Here is a 21252-nt window from a genome sequence, read left to right on the forward strand (position 1 = left end):
AAAATTATGGTCAGTTTATATCTTTTATGTCTATGGGCGAGCACTTTAAGAACAATCAAAATAATTTTTCATCTAAATGTTCTACAATTTTAATAATTTTCTGTGTGGCAGAAATTTCAAGCTTTTAAAATAAACAAGCAAGTCAAATCAGGACACAACAGAATCACTTCCATGCATACGGTGTAATAGATACGTATTATCACAGGTATTTGGACCAGCAGTGAACCGTCACCTTTTAAGGCATACTCATTTCCCTATTGACAACAAGACATTTCTCATAGCATCAGGGAAACAATGTAATAGGTTCGATAATTTTAACAAATATTATCTATTTGGGAATCAACATGCAGCAGTTTGACCAATCGCCAGTGAGGAGAACGGGATTCGAACCCGAATCCGCATGGATCCCAATGGCTTAGCTTCCCAGGAAGACAGCATGCAACAGCCATGTGAGCCAGCCAGCCAGCCAGTATTTTCGTACATGGAACAAACACTTTCCACCCTTTCTACAAGAAGAAACTTCCACACCGGACAAAATTTTTCAGTCCCTTTCCCTATCAATGCTCCCGTAAAAGAAGAACAGAGGAGATGCAGAAAAAAGAACACAAGACATGGAGAGGGAGCAGGGAAGAGAGCAAAATATCGGAGAGAAGAATGCACACTGCAGTTTTGTCCCCACAAACTACACACAATATGCTTCTGTTCCGGAAGTGCATTGCTTTCTGCAAATATCACGCTACTTCCATCAAAAGTGCAGCTTACATAATGCAAGTCGTCATTATGTGTAAATTTTTCCCCCAAATCTGCCAGTCTGTAGATTTTACCCCATGAAGAAGCAGAAATTCATCAAGGACGTATCCTAGTGTTTCCACTTCTCACCTTTGTACACTTGCATTACAAAATGTGCATGACCCCTCCCACAAGGTTATGCCGCAGTGTTTACAAAAGTGCATTTTATGTGACATTTAATGAGTCACATTCAACTCTACAACTTCATATAAAGCAGTTTTACACCCACAAAGAAGAACCTTCCAGTGTATGCAACCTGTCTTTTACCGTCATGCACAGGAGTGTACTTAATGAGTTTCAACGCATCATGTTTCATTCACTTTTCCATAAATGCACAAACTATGCTTATCAACGGTGCAATTTTACATGGTTTAAGTGGAATGCATGACAAAACTCGTGTTTCGTCAGTCTACAAATTTGTCGACAGTTTTTTAGTTCCTTGAAAATCAAAATCTGTGTGCAGCCAGTTGTGTAACTTTTGCACGGGAGTATACCATGCAAAAAGCTTCAGAAACTATTTATTCATCATTAAGTGCACCAAACTATGCTAATCAACAGTGCATTTATAATGGCATATATCTCCATGCACCCATGATAACACAAGTTATGTGGTGCAAAAGCTTACATGCCCTTGTCGATAGTTTTCTTACCAGTTTTGAAGAAAACATTGCAGTAAAGTTATCAACTGTATCAATTTCCAAAGGGAAATCCCACAGTGAATCAACGGCAACTTTCACCCACAAGATTACGTGTGTGTTTCCTGGATACAAATAAATCATACTTACTTCTGCAGTTCCAGTTAGTGCCTCAGCGATCCAAGAAACCTTTGTGATCAACAAACTATCATGACACAACACTTTCTGCGAATACGTGTGTTTTATAAAACTACTGTGTGAGCTCCAGTGTAGATTGCACTCGTCACATTGTTTCAATGTTATGAAATACAGTTCTTCACAACACGTAATTGTATAAACAGGCCGCTCGCCTCTGGTGCGCCATCCCCAAACACATGCGACATCGAAATTCTTGGGGACAGTCACGTGACTAGTGGCCATCTTTGTGCACCTAGCCACGACCTCGAATTATGTCCATCTTTGTGTTATCAAGTGATAGCCACGGCGGCCATTACAACATAGATGTTGGGCTCTGCCCTCCAGTGATTATGACACCGACAGACTGATTACGTGCGGAAAACATTGCTTATGCTAACCAAAACATTTCTTTTTGTCTTCGAAAAACATATGTGTTTGTTTTGCTTACATTGTTTTTACGGCCAGTTACATAAACAGTTAAGACTTATCAAATTACTTATGGCCTGTTACCGCATCTACACTTGATATAATCATACAATTTTAATTCTGTTAATTTTTGGGTTTTGGCAGGGAAAATATGGTTTATTTTATTTTGTTTTATTTCCTTCTCTACGTTTTAATAAAAATAAAACTCCAACTTCTAAGGATAGATCAACATGGGTATTTCGAACATAAATTTCAATTTGGGAAATTTATTCCCAAGGGAGGTATCGTAACAGGTTCCCCTGATTAGAGAAAAGTAGCAAGCCAAAAGCAATAACCTCCTTCGTCGGCCGTTACTCTCTCAAGCAATCAAAGAATGCTAAGTCAGTATCAAATCAATCTTCCTGGTTGATTATAAGTAAGTTGCTGATCAACTAGTATTAGGGAGCAATAACCAGGTACTGGAAGAAAGGATAAGTTAGAGTGTAATGGGCGACGTGGGATCTTTTGCTTTGGATCGAGGAATGAGAAACATCGGGGAGTTTGAGCGAGCCTGCGTAGCGCAACTCTAAGAGTCTTCTCCGAGGAACTCTTCATCATCGAATAGACAGGTAATATCCTTCTCTAACCATGTTGATCTAAACTGGAAGATATAAACCCAAATTCTTAGTGGTGTGCCATTTCAAGTGTGAAAAGTAACCTCTCACCTATTACCATCAAGTTATCTGCCAAGGGCGAGTGCTCACCAGTGAGGATGAATGTATGACAAAGCTACATCACCCAAGCATAATGGTTAGGATTCTTGGTAAGATCCCAATGAGCAACAGTTCGTTACGAATTGACGAAGATACCTACACAAGAGAATATTCCCTAACCTGCACAAGATGCTGAACCTTGTACAGTGTCTACAATGAAACATATCAAAACATGTCTAAGGTCAACCATGGGGCAAGACAGATTTTCTTCCTTGGCACTGTTGAACGTATAAAAGGAAAGGCTAGTGCACGACAAAGAAATTTTGAAGTATTTATGCAGAAGAGCTAAAAAAGAAGCTCATGATGATTTTCGCAATGAATAACCATGAATAATGTTAGCCTCACTTAAACCCTCCCCCCCCCTCCCCCACAAAGTTGACAGAGGTAACTGAAACTATGGTCATGCTGTTTCCATTACAGTTAGTAGAATTCTCCTCGCACACTGGAAATGTTCTTAAATACAACATTGATAATATGAATTAGGGATGGCCCGATATGAAATTCTGGCCGATACTGTTATAAAATTTACCGATCCGATATAAAATTAGAAATGGTCCTTGAAGAACCTGAAAGGTTCATTGACCTCCTTGATAAATGTGTTCCAAGGTGACTCCAGTGCAAAAGAAATTGCATATTTAGACATTTATGTTTTTAGAAAGTAGGGCATGCAGATTATCCATAAAAATTACAACAAAATGCCAGAATATTGCACTAAATTATCAGATATGTATCGATATATCGGATCGGTACAATAATTGGTAATTTTACCGATAAATCGATATACCTATATTGGCTGATACCGATAGAATACCGATTAATCGGTCCCATCCCTAATATGGGATAAAAGGAAGGAGAGCCACAAGGACTAAATAAAAAGTGAAAGAGGAAACACTCACCGGACAAAGAAAAAATTCAAATTTTCGTGATGGTATGTCACATCTTCAGGTGTAGAGAGACGTTGTAGAACTAAGTGACAAGATGGAAGAGCAAGCATGACCTGCAGTGTTGACAGTACCACAAAAAAAAATATATAGATGGTTCTTTCGCCTGGCTTGTCGAAAACTGTAAGTGGTGGTTGTGGGGGGGGGGGGGGGTTGGGAAAAGGTTGGTGGTGAGAGTGAGGATAGGGGATGAGGGGCGTTACTGGGTGGCCTTGTTCAGGACTGGAAGTGAAGTGTGGTTGCATTCATGGTCAATATGTAGGCCCTCTCCCATCTTCTACGTATTGAGGTGTTGGTGGATTGGGGCAAGGAGTGGATGATCACTACCTGGAAGCAGTCATTAAAAGGAATATTGAGGTGATAGGTGTGAATGGCAACAGCAAAGTCCAGGTTTTGGGTAGAGGAGCAGTGGTTGTTGATGCCGAGGTTCAGGGCTGTGGATGTTTCCCCCAGGTAGAAGCTCCCACAGATGTTGCACATGAGGATATAAATTAGGTTAGAGCTGTTGCAGGTTCCTTTGGGGTAGAGGGTGAATTTGCCAGTGGCAGTGTGGATCTGGAGGGTGCGGGAAGTGACAAATATGGGGCAGGTTTTGCACCTTGGGCAGTTGCATTTGTGGGCAGGTGCGAGTTGATTGTGAGTAGGTGGATTGTGGTGGACCAGGATGTTTTGGAGATTGGGAGAGCATTTGAAGACAACTCTGGGCTTGTCGGGGAAGATATTTATGGTGTCAGGATCACTGTGCAGGATGGGAAGGAGGGAACGTAGAGTGTGGAGGTGTAGTGATTTTGTTGAGGTGGGGGTGATATTGGGTGACAAGTGCAGGGGGATTGGTGGCAGGTTTCTTGGTGGGAGTGTATGAAGCAGCTCGGGATATTTGTTTGGTGACCAGGGTGGAAGGATATCCACGGTTGGTCAAGGCTTGGTGTAAGCGGAGGTTATAGTTCTGTCGGGAGGTGGCTGAGGTGTTGAGGCCAGGGAGAATGGGATGGCTTTCTTGGTGTGGAACGGATGGGAGCTGGAGAAGTGTAGGTATTGCATATGGTTGGTAGGTTTGATGTGGATGGAGGTTTCCAAATGTCCTTCCTTCATGTGCACATCCACATCCAGGAAGGTGATTTGGTTGGTGGAGTGAGTCCAGGTGAAATTGATGGAGCTGAAGTGGTTAAGTTTGTCTAGGAAGGTGGTCAGGGAAGGTTCTCCATGCATCCAAAGCATGAAGATGTCATCGATGAAACGAAGCCAGAGGAGACGTTTGAGAGACTGGGTCTCCAGGAACACTTTTTCAACTTTGCCCATGAACAGGTTGGCATAGGATGGTGCCATTCTGGTACCCATGGCTGTGCCCCGGATTTGGAGATAGTGCTTTTCCTCGAAGGTGAAGTTGTTGCACGTGAAGACAAGGTGAGCTAGATGGGTCAGGGAATTAGTGCTGGGGTTGTGGGGTTTTGGTCTGTTGTTGAGGAAGGATTCTATGGAGCAGAGGCCATGGGAGTGAGGTATGTTCGTGTAGAGAGAAGTAACATCGATGGTGGCAAGGATAGTGTTCGCAGGTAATGGTGGGAGAGTGTTAATTTTCTGAAGGAAGTGGCTGGTGTCCCGGAGGTAGGAGGGTAGAGCTTTAACAAGAGGCTGGATACCACTCTCCTCTTTCACTAAATATATATATATATATATATATATATATATATACACACACACACACACACTAATGATGAAGGAGACAGTAAACACTTACCACACGAAGAGAAATTATTCAATATTTCGCGATCTGAGTCGCATTTTCAAGATAGAAGATAAAAGATCGACGACACTCGGAGAAGAGGCACCTTTTATCTTCTATCTTGAAAATGCTACTCAGATCGCGAAATATTGAATAATTTCTCTTCGTGTGGTAAGTGTTTACTGTCTCCTTCATCATTAGTATTTATCTGCCCTTCTGGGACCTTTTCTGATCCTATTCCTGTGTTTTATATATATATATATATATATATATATATATATATATAAATCAAAGAAGGTAAAAGGAAACACTCACCGGACAGTACTAAGATTCAAAATTTTCGCTAATTTATAGCATCATCGGTGTGAGAAGAAATAGACGGAACCGGAAGTTGGGGCACTGCAGAGTTGCCAGGTCCCCATCGAAGAAGAAGCGGTGCGTAGAACGAAAAAAACACTGTTTCGTCACCAGGCTCGTCGTAAACTGTGAGTGTGTAGGAAGAGTTGGGAGGGCGGGAGGGACGGGATGGTTTGGGGGGGAAGGTGGGTGAGGGATGGGTATTACTGGGTGGCCTTGTTCAGGCCAGGTGGAGTGGTTGCACTCATGGCTGATATATAGGCCCTTTCCCATCTTTTGCGAACAGAGGTGTTGGCTGGTTTGGGTAGGAGATGGATGATCGCTACCCGGAAGCAGTCGTTGAAACTGATGTTGTGGTGGTTGGTGTGGACGGCGACAGTGAAGTCCAGGTTGTGGGTGGAGGAGCGGTGGTTATTGATGCGGAGGTTGAGGGCCGTTGATGTATCCCCCAGGTAAAAATCACCACAGATGTTGCAGGTGAGGATGTAGATAAGGTTTGAGGCATGGCAGGTCCCTTTGGGATGAAGGGTAAATTTGCCAGTGGCCGTGTGCACCTGGAGGGTGTGAGAAGTGATGAGGATGGGGCAGGTCTTGCACCTGGGGCGGTTGCATTTATGGGCAGGGGGGTGTTGGATGTGTGGTGAAGGAGTGTTGTGGACCAGGATGTTTTGGAGGTTGGGGGGGCGTTTGAAAACCACCCTGGGTTTGTCGGGAAATATGCTTTTGGTTTCAGGATCACTGTGGAGAATTGGGAGAAGAGAGTGCAGTGTGTGCCTGATTTTGTTGAGGTGGGTTGGTGGCAGCAGGTTTCTTGGTGGTAGTGGTGTGTGAGGCAGCTCGGGATATTTGCTTGGTGACAAGGATGGAGGGATATCCATGGTTAACCAGGGCCTGGTGTAGGCGGAGGTTATAATTCTGGCGGGAGGTGGGTGAAGTGTTCAGGCGCTGTCCCCTGAAGGCCAGAGAGAATGGAATGGCTTTTTTGGTGTGGAACGGGTGGGAGCTGGAGAAGTGTAGGTACTGCATGTGGTTGGTGGGTTTTATGTGGATGGAGGTAGCCAGGTGTCCTCCCTCGATGTGCACGTCCACATCTAGGAAGGTGATCTGGTTGGGGGAGTGCGTCCAGGTGAATTTTAGGGAACGGAAGTGGTTAAGTTCGTCCAGGAAAGCTGACAAGGATGGTTCTCCATGTGTCCAGAGCATGAAGATGTCGTCGATGAAGCGGAGCCATAGGAGGGGTTGGAGGGGTTGGGTAGCCAAAAACTCTTGCTCAAGTTTGCCCATGAAGAGGTTTGCATAGGATGGGGCCATTCTGGTACCCATGGCTGTACCACAGATCTGTAGGAAATTTTGGTTTTCAAAGGTGAAGTTGTTACAAGTGAGGACAAGGTGGGCTAGGTGGGTCAGGAAGTTGGTGCTGGGGTTGTGAGGTTTGGGTCTGCTATTGAGATAGAATTCTATGGAGCGGAGGCCATGGGAGTGAGGTATGTTGGTGTAGAGGGAAGTAACATCGATGGTGGCAAGGATGGTATCTGGGGGCAATGGTGGAAGGGTGCTGATTTTCTGGAGGAAGTGGTTGGTGTCACGGAGGTAGGAGGGCAGAGCTTTCACAAGAGGCTGGAGATGGGAGTCAACAAAGGCTGAGATTCTTTCTGTGGGTGAGTTATAGCTGGACACAATGGGTCTACCGGGGTTGCCAGGTTTGTGGATTTTGGGCAAAAGATAGAAGGTGGGGGTGCGGGGATTGTCGGGTATTAACATGGTGGTGGTACAAGCTGTAAGGCCTTCAGGGGGGCCGCGGGTGTGGATGAAGTCCTGGATTTTGTTGAGGTGTTCGGCGGATAGGTCAACTGTGGTGGGTTTGTAGGTGGAGGGGTCAGCCAGCTGGCGGTTGGCTTCCGCCAGGTAGTCTTGAGAGTTCAAGACCACCGTGGTGGACCCTTTGTCAGCTGGGAGGATTTTGATGTTGGGGTTGTTGCGGAGGTCTCTGAGAGCTTTCTGTTGGGGGGAGGTTGAGGTTAGGTTGGTTGTGAAAGTTATTTAAGAATGAGCTGTCAGAGGTGGTGGAAATGACGGCAGTGATGTATCTTTCCAAGGGGTGGTTGGTGGGCAGGGGGGTGGATCTTGGGAGGAGGGGGGGCTAAATTGAAGGAGGGTCGGGTGGGTTTCACTGGTGGTAGTTTGGAGTGAGGGATTTTTGGCCCAGAAATGTTGCCATCGGAGGTTGCGAGCAAATGTGTGTATGTCAAAAAGTAGGCGGAATTGGTTGGGAGGAGTTGTGGGGGAGAAGGTCAGGCCTTTGGATAAAACAGCTATTTCATCAGTGCTCAGTTTATGGTTGGATAAATTGAGTACAGTCTGGTTGTTTTTGAGTGGGTTAGGGTCATTAGTGGTCAAGGATCTGGTAGGGGTGGGTTTGTCCGTGGACTGGTTGTTTCCCAAGGTGTGATGTGTGGGAGTACAGTTTTGGTTTTCAGGGGGGGTCTGTGGTGGTGTGGGAGGGGTGGGCAATGGTAAAGGGGGGTCGGGTAATAGCGGGCATGTTGGTGTGGGACTGAAATTGGGCGGCAGTGGAAGGGGAAGGGTGCAGCCAGTCTGAAAAGCTTGACGGCAGAGATTGGAGAGTTTTTGGAGGTGTTTAGTGTTAAGGTCACTGGCAATGGAATGGGCGGTGTACCAGAAGGAGTCTATTTTGTGATGGTGGTTACCTGGGGTCAGCAACAGGATTTTGGTAAGGGATTGAATAGAGATGGACAGTTCTCGGGCGCGATTTAGCTGGGATCGGTACATGGCGTGGGTCAGTTCAATAGCGAAATTTCTCGCTAGTGGGAAAATCGTGGGTTTTATGCTCGGGGGCATGGCGGAAAACGGCAGTTTGGGTGTGAGGCTTTTGGGTTGTTAGGCCCAATATCAAACATGAGTGCAGGAAGCGTGCATGGGACGTAGCTTTGGTGTAGGAAACAATAAGAGATCGCAGGCGGTTCAGTTGATAGGAGTTATACGCGAAAGGATTCATACCAAAAGTGGATAATAATGGATAAAAGCACCCTGTGCTTTATATATATATATATATATATATATATATATATATATATATATAAATCAAAGAAGGTAAAAGGAAACACTCACTGGACAGTAGAAAAATTCAAAATTTTCGCTAATTTCATAGCATCATCGGTGTGTGAGGAGAAATAGACGGATGGGTTCCTATATATATATATATATATATATATATATATAAAAATCAATTAAGGTAAAAGGAAACACTCACCGGACAGTAAGAAAATTCAAAATTTTCGCTAATTTATAGCATCATCGGTGTGAGAAGAAACAGAAGACACCGATGATGCTATAAATTAGCGAAAATTTTGAATTTTCTTACTGTCCGGTGAGTGTTTCCTTTTACCTTAATTGATTTTTACTTAGCCCTTTTGGCCCTCCTTGCTTTTATCCATTATATATATATATATATATATATATATATATATATATATATATATATATATATATATATATATATATATATATATACAGGGTGACTGGTAATTAGATGTATTCCCTGAAAGGGGTTAAAGGAGAGACAATTTGCAATAAATTTGACCATATGATACCTCGTCCGAAAATTAGTAGTTTTCGAGATAATCGAATTTCTATTGTTTCTTAAAAAATGACAATTTTCCACATAAAAAGATGAATTGAGGAAAAACTGCTCATTGTATGGAACTTATTTCAGCATTTTCTGATAGCTAACATATAAGTGGTTTGTAAAAAAAAAAGTTTTTCCCAAATAACAATCACATGTAAGTACCGGGTGGATCTAAACTTACAAGTGATTATAAAAAAATGCACTCTTAGTTTACTTGGCAACGTATTAATAACAAAAATGGTATGACACGAAGCGTACAAATTACTTTAATTATTTCCTTGTGACATCTGCTATTCAACAAGGTACAAATGTTGCTGACATTCACATTTGTGTGTAAGAAAAAATACTTCATTCATCTTCATGTGAATGGAATCAATGAACAATACAATTAAAGAACATTACACATCTTGCTCAAAGTGGGCACCTCCGTTACGAATGCAGGCACGCAGGTTTTTACAGACATTTGGTCTCGTAACTGGTGATGTGATGGTGTTCTTGATGTGTTGATCAGCTGTTAAGATCCTCTCCCTGAGCTCTTCTTGCGAGTTTACCTGTGTCTTGTCATGTGGCTCCAAATGTAAAAGCCGCAAGGCGTCAAATCGGGGGATCAAGCCGGCCAGGGAATCGGGCAGCCTCGGCCAATCCATTTCTTTGGGTAATTTTCATCCAGCCACTGTCGCATGCCCAGGCAGAAGTATGAATGGGCGTCATCAACAATCATTTGATTGAGCCATTTTTCCTGCCCCAAATCTTAAATGGCATCACTTATGAACATTTTTTGAGGAACGGGATGGCAATGTTGTTGGAGGATGTGCCTCTAGCTACAAGACGTGACATGATTTATCAGCATGATGACTGCCCAGCTCGATCCCCCGATCGATTTGACGCATAGCGACTTTTACATTTAGAGCCACATGACAAGACACCGGTAAACTCACAAGAAGAGCTCAGGGAGAGGATCTTAACAGCTGGTCAACACATCAAGGACACCATCACATCACCAGTTACGAGACCAAATGTCCGTAAAAACCTGCGTGCCTGCATTCGTAACTGAGGTGCCCACTTTGAGCAAGATGTGTAATGTTCTTTAATTGTATTGTTCATTGATTCCATTCACATGAAGATGAATGAAGTATTTTTTCTTGTACACAAATGTGAATGTTAGCAACATTTGTACCTTGTTGGATAGCAGATGTCACAAGGAAGTAATTTAAGTAATTTGTACGCTTCGTGTCATAACATTTTTGTTATTAATACGTTGCCAAGTAAACTAAGAGTGCATTTTTTTATAATAACTTTTAAGTTTAGACCCACCCGTTACTTACATGTGATTGTTATTTGGGAAAAACTTTTTTTTTTTACAAACCACTTATTTGTTACCTATCAGAAAACGCTGAAATAAGTGGCATACAATGAGCAGTTTTTCCTCAATTCATCTTTTTATGTGGAAAATTGTCATTTTTTAAAAAAAACAATTGAAATTCGATTATCTCGAAAACTACTAATTTTCGGACGGGGTATCATATGGTCAAATTTATTGCAAATTGTCTCTACTTTAACCCCTTTCAGGGAATACATCTAATTACCAGTCACCCTGTATATATATATTAAGTACAAGAGACAAATAAATTACATTTAAGTCTTCAGATATTATTTTATTGCAATTAATGATTATTGATTGCGTGGAATATATAAGAAAATTTCCAGCAGAAAGTAAATGTCAAAGTAAATTAGTTCATTTTAAACTACAGTTAACTGTTCATTTAAATACTTTTTAAATTAATAACTTAACTCTGTTACTTTTTGAAACAACTAACTGTAACTCATTTTTTATTTTCAAAAGTAAGTTTCCGAACACTTGTCCATGTGAGTTTCTTATTGTCTATTACTATTAACTCTATTCTTGGTGATTATCCAAAATTAGCAGAAAAGCGAAATAAAATAAACTGATCAATACAAAATAACATATCATTGCAGTTGTATGTTCATTTTGGTTCAGAAAGACAGAAACTTTTAAAAGAAGGCTATCAGATTTTCTTATGTAGTATTTAGAGTAGCATACCTGGTTACACTGAACTGAATTCCTAGAGCACAACCAAATGTTGACAATGCTACTCCAAGAGGAATGATAAAGCTCACAGCACCAAATATTTTGTCTCCAAACAACTGAAAAATAAAAGGTAATTAATATAATTTTTGTACACAAACTAACTGATATTTTCTTGGGAGTTCGGGAATTTCCCAACATCTGCAAAATTTTCTGTAACATTTGTGGTACATACATATCTATTATAAAACCCTATAATTGTTCAACATGTTTCACCTTGTGGAGGCGCATAGTGGTTTGGATCCCACTTTAAACTGTAGGTCCAGTCCTGATTAGCCTTACTGTGCATAAAATGGACTTAAAACAGCAAATCAATCAATCAATCAACATGTTGAATGCATTATAAGAAAACTTAACTTTTGTCTGCTTCAAGGACAAATGTGAATTTTTTTCTTATACATAATTATTTATATTATTAGTACATCTTCACACACGAACACTAAACCTGCCGCAAAATTAGTTTGGTATTGAGAGCTGAAGGAACACGCGTCACGGTGTTGCCATATCATGCAGTACAGTACGCACTGCAACCGTCTGATGCTGTGTCAAGGAAAACGTGTTATGAAAAGGAACAACAATGATGAAATGTGTTATTGTTTTTTGAGGAAAATGGAATAACAATGATGACAACAATGATGAATGTGTTATTGTTTTTTCTATTCATTTGCATCTCCCTTACAACATGAACGAATTAATGAAACGAGCATTGTTTACAGGTTACCTTTTCAATCCATTCTGTATACACACTTTCAATAATCATTTCTTTCCGAAGTCGCCGTTAAAGTCTGCCCGTCTTTCAATTATACCGCAACTGAAGTGCACAAAGTCCAGTTGGTGGGGCGTCTGATTTTCATGTGTGAGACCCACGGTGGTTTGTGAAACTTTTTCAATTATCCCGAGCAGCTCCTGGGTCGACTCAGCCCAAGTGAGTACCTGGGGCAAACCTGTGGTAAAGGCGGTTGGTGAACCACATCACCGCATCACCTCCATAATATGGCCTAGGTCGAGGTCGAGAATGTGTGGAGCTCTACCTCCACATCTCCATGTGCCTCCATACTTTATTTTGGGTCCATTATATTTTTTTGTATGAGAATCCCAGAGATTTTATGACTGTCCTTAAAGATGTTTCCCCACCTTGAAAAAACGCCGAATCTTTCAACGAAACGTGCAGTTTCCCAACAGTGGGATGATCTTTCCTCCTATAATAAGAGTAAATATGGCGAGAATAGCATCTTGCTGAAAAGTATCTAAATTTGTCACGCGTTTACTGATATTCCTATTCTTTCCTGGGGTTTCCAATTTTGAAGCCTCGCATTTATTTATTTATTTATTTCTACCACATTATATTTTTCTTTCCCTATGATAACAATATTGTTCTTAGACACGCCGAAAGCAGCAGCAGTCCTGTCCAGAACTTTGTTTACAGAAATGATTCGACCCCCATTGTTTTTCTCTTGCTCAAATTATTTGCGCTCAGAACAAACCATCTCCCACGTTTGTCCTTTGAGAAGAATTCCTTTTTCTTTTAGTGCATGGCCTCTTTGGTACATTGTTATCTCAAGTATTGCCTCCCGTGCTTGACATTCTTCACACAAGCACACGCCACACTCAAGCAGAACACAGAAAATTATGTACAAAAAATAACACACTAAAACAACACGCTATATACAACGAAGAATACTCTAAATTCAGTAAACACTAAACAAACGGACTGGTTAAAATATCACAGTAACGCAACGCAACAAACAAACAACACGTCCTCTCCCAACAACATGAAATCTGATCACAGGAAGAATCGCCCAATAAGTGGCAACACCGAGAAAAATGTTTTCTGTTGCTAGGTAACCAGGGCCTGGGTGAAACACTGGGAAGATTTTCATTGGCTCGCATGCCAGCAACCCACCCTCCCGCAGTGACGTAGACCCGATTTCAACACGTTGTTCTCAAGTGTCAATACCAAACTAATTTTGCGGCAGGTATAGTTGCTTTCCCCTTTCCTTCAACAGCCCTCGCTTAATTTCTGGCAGAGTTGACTGAAAAAGTGTATTTTCAAGCGTGAGTATTCTATGACATACTGGCAATATTATTGCAGGAAAAATTATCTCTCACTGCTTTTGCCACCAGTGAATTTATGAATGGATCAGTATGTAGGCTATTTACACACATTACAGAGTAGAGATCCAAGCTTTACAGCATGAGCAGACCTCTGTGGCAGAGTGGTTAGCATAGTGCACAATGATGTAGGGTAGTCTAGGGTTCGAATCCCAGTCTGGGAATGGGTATTTCTTGTGAGTGTCCGTTCATCAATTTCATGTTATCCATCACTCATCCTCATCTTTACAAAAAATCTAAAGTGGCAGAAAGTAAAATAAACCAAATCCAACAAATTTTACAGCATGAAAAACCAAAGAAAAGTCAGTGTATATTAACAAAAGTAGCAGTTTATTATGAACTTATTATCTCCAAGATGAAATTGAAGATTTAAAAGATAGCCCAATCTTACCACAGCAACAGCTGGTGCTTGTACCATCTCTGGCACAGTAAGCACAGCCATGTAAGCCATGTTCATCATCACATATACCAGTGACACAAGAGGAACTCCAATAAGTATGCTTCTTAGGATGTTTCTGAAAAGATGAAAAATTAAAAATTAGACTTACATGTTTATGTTAACATGGCCTACTGATTATCTAAAGCTAGGTAGAAGTGGGCAGATATGTCATTATTGGTTTAAATTAGGCATATGTAATCTGATCTAAATCTGATGGATTTCAAATCCAGAATTTGCCACCTGATACCATTCACCACCCGGTGAAGTTAAAATGAAATAACTTCAGAATAAAATTCACAATTATTCTGGAAACTATATTGTTTTCTTCTTCACTTAATTATGGATTTATCTAGTGAGATCTAAGGTCAGATGTCAGTAGTGGGGTGCGGTGACTTTCTTTGTTGGGGAAGCAGATCCCGAAAAGTTAAGATTAATTGAGTTGCTCTATATTACTTGGCTTTTTGTGCCACTTTTGGCTAATTTGTGAAGATGGGGATGAGTGATGAGATGATAAAATTGATGAATAGACACTCACAAACATCCATGCTCATGGAGGGAATCAAACCCGGGACCCCTGGCATTGTAGCGCAATGTGCTAACCACTCTACCACGAGGGCTGGCGAAAGGTTAAGAAAACCAAGAATCCATTGCTTCTACATGATACCTTATACTGAGATATGAGCACTCTACCTGATTCTGTTTCCTTAACAAGTCTCTGGTACTTTAAGATGGTCTTCAATCACCGAGCATTTGAAAGGGAAAGGTGAATGTTCTGGTGCAGTTGTCCATTTATTCGAACCTCATTTGGCTTGTTGTCAAACGAATTTAATGCAACAGACGAACACAGATGATTGAATCACTTTTTACGATTTTCACATATTGCAATATTCACAGAACTATTTTGGCACCACATAGTTCTTTCCATAGAAAATAGTAAACAATGGCAGTACTAAAGTTTTTTAAGCTATTAGTTTCGACATAACCACCCTAACTTCCCACAAAAACAAACAAAGAAATAGAAATTAGCATGCCCGAGAAACTTTTAACCTCGCAAAGCACTTGGAAAAAAAAAAGTGACCGCAACCAGCAAGTGTTACGAACTCTATTTGGCGGATGTGTCTATGGACGTGATGTCTTAATAGACCGAATGCTCTGAAACGTTTATATTCACATAGAGTATGTCAAACACATGTCAGCAATCATATTTTTGTGTTTCTCGTGTGCTTTGAAACTTTATGGTCAATTTAAAAATATCAAAATTGTAACTTGCTTGGTTTATATGCTACAACACTGGTGTGGACACTTAATTGTGCAGTTCGCAACACTGAGGACATCAGTCCACTTCACTGATGGCACCCCGACTTTCTTCCATCCCTTATAGATTGGAATACGAAGTTTCCCTTCACATAAAACAGTCTCCTATTCACTGATTCTTGCTGGCATTGGCTACAAAGCAGGCCAGAGTGATGTGTCACAGTCGCCGGGCAGATGTTTTGTCAACAAGCCACGAGAGGGTGTGGATGGTCCCATATCACAAAAGGACGAACATTACAGGCCTATGGTGGGTTGATTCTGTTGATGTAACAGGGAAGAAATAATGAAGAACTAAAAGTTAAAGAAGTAATTTTGTAACCGTAATGCTGTGGGCCAGCACTGCTGGCCTTGCTGTACTGGAGTGTACTGGATGTCAGTATTGCCAGGAATCAGTATGCCTCGAAATGGTTTAGGTTCTCTTGCAGCGAGGCCTGTTATTGACATAAGGGTGGTAGTAGCAGTGTCAAAAGTACATTCCTTTCCTATATAATTTACTCTACTAGTCTGCTTTGCAGTCCTATTCATTGCGTCAGCACTTCAAGAAATGTGATTGTGATCACTTAATGAACTGTTTGATGCATGACATATTTTGGTTTATCATGTATACAGTTTTGAAGATTATGGCACAGATTAAGTTCAACCATGTGGGAAAAAATCAACTTGAATGTCTCAAACTTGATTTTGTAAAAATTCTAATATCTAGTTTGTAATTAGAAGAATGCTCAGTAGTGGAGCAATGTTGGTTGTAAGTGGTATCAGCTCAGACCAAATATCTATATTTATTTACTTCAGCCATTTAACTCAAGGATTCTTTTTTTTACTGCTTTTTCTTCTGGATGTAATTGGTGTATTTTTCTAATATGTACTTTTCTAAATACTGAGCTGCAGTAGCTCAGTCGTTAGGGCATCTGACTACCATGCAATAGACCCAGGTTCGATCTCCAGCGGGGGAGAACTGGGATTTTTTCCACCTGTTCAAGCGTCTCCAGCGCACACCCAGCATCGTATAAAGTTGGTACCTGGAGGAAACTCTGGGGGGTAAAGGTGGCCAGGGGCATGGTGCTGATCACATCACCCCCACCTTTGGCTGTGATCAAGAAAGTGTGGGGCCCTAATTCCACACCCCCATATGCCTTCATGGTGTGGTGCAAAGCACAGCTAGCACTTTTCTAATATAACATCAATTATCACTTTTGCCTCTGCTGATATTAAATATTTCAAATAAATCATATTTGTGTAAAATTAATAAGATATAAAAGAAAACTTACACTTCAGGCTGTTTTATTTCTTCAGTGACAACAGTAACAGTTGACCTAAAATGTAAGAAAAAAAAGTTTAGAGTACATCATTTGTTATAACGATATTAAACTCTTATAAAGCATTTACTTTACTCTAAAGTGCTCCCCTGCCCTTTTCTTTTTTGAACAAGCAAAATCAATTTTCTAAAATAAGGAATGCTTTAATGTTACTTTAAATTAACTACAGTAATGCATATTATGTATCAGAAAGTATGAGTTTATCTTGCTTTGTACATTGAAGTCATCCAATGTTGTAACTTGCCATCCATCGTAAGCCCAAAGTCCACTGTAGATTTCAAGTGCTATATTTCTTAGTTCAAAACTGGTCCCTTTAAATCCGGCAGCAAGATTGGAAGTGTTCCCTGAAATGGAGAGAAGGAATCCATCAAAAGGGAAAACACAGGACAAGAGTGTGGCCAAACTGCAAGTGTAGATTCAGTGTAGATTTTTTTACTTTATTTCTTTTTCTATTTCGATTTAATCATCATATGGAGTGCAGTAGTGGAGTAGACAGCTCTTATTACTTATTGTTAGCTCATCTGCTCATGAAGTGTGGATATTTGCAAGTATATCCCTGCATATGCAGGCTCCATCAATGGATACCTGGGGGCAACAATATGCATTAAAAGTGCCTGGTGCATGGTACTGGAATGTTCTTTGTTCTTTGCTATATTCATTTGGTTGCCGTAAGCTTTACATTGTAGAGCAATAGAAATTGAATTCGCACTAATCGTTCACATTAGGTAAGTGCGGGAAGTGCGGGACAGAAAATTTCTGGTCGGGACGGGGAAAATTCACCATTTCCCTAGTAAATCGGAAAATTTTCGGGACGAGAAATATTTTATTTTTCCCGATACTTAACAAAACTCGAATTTTACACGCTATTTCTCCATCGAGTGATTGTTTTTAGAGGTTTGTGTGGGACAGCATTTTTTGGGTCGGGACGGGATCGGATTTTTTTTAAATTCCGACATTCGGAACGGAAAATGTTCAGGCTCTGGAAATATCTAATTCTACACGTGATTTTCACTTTAAGTGATTGGTTTTGCACATTTTTTTACGTTAAACAGAATTTAATTTTTCTTAGCTCACTGTTGGCCGCGTGCACCAACGCCGATTATTTCGAAGTTCAGATGAACGAGATCAATTTTAATCCACAACCCGAGAAAGCCCAATGTCACCTGTAGGAGTAGTGTAATTGGACCTACAACCAGGACGAGAAAGTATGACCCCCCTCAGATTGATTTGTCTACACTTAAAACAAGCTCAACATGCCCATATGAGCTTTTTGCTCAAGTGTGGAACCCCGTCTAATCCAAGATTTTTGTAAAAATACCCTCGGGAAGTTCCTGAGAAAGTATGACCCCCCTCAGATTGATTTGTCTACACTTACAAAAGGCACTTCTGTGAGATTGTTGTCCATAAACCTGTCAAAAATAAGCCTCTCTTGATATTTTTTTTGCCCACACCTAAAACTAAGCCACACCCACCCACATACACACCTACACCCACCCACATACACACCCACACCCACCCACCCACCCACACACACACACACACACACACACACACACACACACACACACACATATTTACTTCCGGTTTAAGATCAATTGGATACCAGGTTCAATTTGTTTATCTAATATTAAGATAATGTAATTCTTCTAGAATTGTTCTGTGACTCTCTCATTTCTTACATCATAAAGATAAGATTTTTCCCCTATGAGAATAACACTACATATGGTGTCATCAGGTAATGCCTCATGGAATTCACAGATAATTTTAATATTTGTCCTATCATTAACCACAACTTGTTTTCTTTTTGAAGTGTTGATTACAAACATGGGTCTCTGTGCTTTGAATTCATCTGGTGTGTAATACATGTCAATATTGCCAGTAGTGACCCTTTTGTATGATGAAAATGCTTCATATAATTTAAGGAAATCATCCTTGGACATGTCTAAATTATAATTTTCTCTAGGAAATACCTCATTTCTGCCATTTTTAAGATATATGTTCTTGATGTTGCAGCTATCAAATTTACTTGAATTTTTTTCCTGATTATTGTGTCCTCCAGTCTGAAACAATACCACCACAAAATCCGGCATGTCATATTGTATACTGGAGAATGAATTTGTAGAATCAAACTCATAATAGGTACCAGATACGGGCTTCTGTACACATTGATATGTATAAAATTGTAAAGGAATCTGTGGATTTTTTATTATATCTGCTTTGTATTTAAGAGCATAACTGGCTTCATATTCAACAACTGGGATTCTTAGCTCCATAGTCTGAATAATGCACTTGCCTTCATCAGGTAGGGTATTGGGCAAAGCTTCCCCTGTAGAGTTTAATGTGCTGTACCTCATCAAAGCATTATTATCATTGGCAGCTCTTCTAAATGTGATTCTTAAACCACCCTTCCACATAATATCTTTGTAATCTGAAAAGAATCCTGGCAACAGGCGCATAGGAAACAGCACTGTGTGGCTCTTAGATATAATTTTATCACCAGCCTCAAATCCACCTATTTTGTAATAAGAAGCCTCGGTTTTGGATAATTTTAGTGTGGCCAAAGCTGTGGAGGTAATGCCGGGATAATCTATTCTGTTTATAACAACACCATGCTTTCTGATCTCAATTTCAGAGAACAGATGCGGCACAAAATTATCTACCAATCTTATATTTGAATTTGCTGGATAATCTGTTCCATCGAGCTTTACAACATCAAATTTGATGTATAGATCTGCTCTGTGGGGGTGTATAAAGCCATCCCCTACATCAAGATCAACCTCAATTTCTGTGTTGGGTTGATTTAAATTTGCAAATGTCCTCCTGTTTGGGGGGAATGATTGTAGCTCATAACTCTCAATATTTTCCATTTTTTTTGTATGTATTTTTATTTAAATATTAATCTCTATGATTGCAGTTGTTGTGGCTCCAGCAAAATCAACTAATTCTTCTTTTTCATTAGTGACCATCAATTCAATATTATCTATTCTGTTGTGGCACACAGGAAAATATAATGTTGGGGATGGAGTGTAGATGATAGGCTCCATAAATTCAGAATTAGGTTTAAATGTTGCAATGATGCCAGTTTGTTTGTGAGTGCCTATGCCATTTGATTTGGTGATCATACCCTCGGCCACATTACAGTGAATATTCAGAGTCTCTATGGCTAAGAATTTAGGTATATTAATAGCAGTGTGTTTGATGGCCGCTTCAAGTTTTGTGTTGTTCTCAAATCCTAACAGCTCTCCTATAGTACCCAGATCCACTGTTTCTGTAGCAGATACAATCTCTACTCTGTGAGTGACAGAATTTTGAGTTAATACTATACCTCTGGGTAATTGAGCATTTAGAGTGGACAGATTATACTGCCCTGGAGTGATGACAATTTTTTGATCCCCTACTGCAATTGTGTTGTTGTGGTGTGTAATATTAGGGATCAAGTACATGCCATAAAATGCTCTGAGAGCTATTGTTTTGGGATACACTTTATCATCATGTAATTTGAGTTTCAATATTGAATTTTGGCTGGTGAGATGGAATACCCCCATGATGTTTTAAATACCACAAGGCTTTTTGAATATTTTCAATTGATGGTTTATTTATTTGAGACATATATCTAAGAACAGATAAACACAAATGTCCACAATTAACATCTTTGAAATTTTGAACACGGGCATTATTGTAATAAAGATTAGTTGATTTTTGATATTTTACTAAATTTTCAGGTGGAATACCTCCAAATGAATCAAACACAAATGCCTCATTTTTTAAATATTTAAGATAACAGATCCAGTGAGTGCCCTGATTTTTGTACTTATCCAAATTAACAATGCCACACTCTTTGTTGAGTGGTTGTTCTGGTAAAGAATCAGACATGTACACACCTCTAAAATGTTTGATGCCCAGTGGCTTGATTAAAGCTTCAATATCTTGGTTTGTAAGCGGCTCTTGTTTTTTTTTAAACTTATTAATGGCTCTCTTAACACCTTTGCCTTGTTTCTCCATGGCCAGGTTAAGGCGCTTCAATTCATCTAATTCTGCCCTATTTTTCTTGGCATCTATTACTGTTTTTGCTATGGCAGCTGATCCCCCAGCCAAGCTCCCAACAGCCCCGAGAGCAGCTAAGATGGCCGGGATAGTAAATATGAAACCCCCCACATGTGATTTTTTCCTGGATTGTTGTAATTTTTTTAATTGGGGGGTACTAAGCAACAATTTCATACCATGGCCCTTTGCAAGACAAGAGCTTTTTTTCTTGCGCTGCTTTTTGGTTAAAAGACTATCAATAGGCCCAAGAGATTTAAGACCTGCATAAGGTATTTGATACATAACACCGTTGGCCTTCATTGTAGGTTTATTATATACATATTCACAGCCCCCACCCCAGTTTTTGTTTGGTGTTCATAGCTATGATGGTCCCCAATGCTGCTATTCTCTCACTCAAAGAAGCATCTTTGCTTACAAATCTACCAAATGCAGCCTCTTCTAATTTCTTGTCTGCAACATGTCTCTTGTCAAGAT

The 21252-nt window shown here is 40.3% G+C and overlaps 1 protein-coding gene across 1 annotated transcript in view; it reads right to left on the bottom strand.

Moving 5' to 3' along the window:
- Positions 1-21252, bottom strand: part of LOC145983638 (b(0,+)-type amino acid transporter 1-like) — a 191725-nt gene that overhangs the window by 26551 nt on the left and 143922 nt on the right. The window contains exons 7-10 of the mRNA XM_083116702.1: positions 16979-17078; positions 16687-16731; positions 14057-14180; positions 11509-11612 (exon numbers count right to left, since the gene is read on the bottom strand). Of these exons, the coding sequence (XP_082972828.1) occupies positions 11509-11612; positions 14057-14180; positions 16687-16731; positions 16979-17078 (373 nt within the window). The remainder of the gene's footprint in view (positions 1-11508; positions 11613-14056; positions 14181-16686; positions 16732-16978; positions 17079-21252) is intronic.

The sequence above is a fragment of the Lepisma saccharinum genome, chromosome 2 (genome assembly GCF_977018435.1).
Source record: "Lepisma saccharinum chromosome 2, izLepSacc3.1, whole genome shotgun sequence".
In the NCBI taxonomy this organism is placed as follows: domain Eukaryota; kingdom Metazoa; phylum Arthropoda; class Insecta; order Zygentoma; family Lepismatidae; genus Lepisma; species Lepisma saccharinum.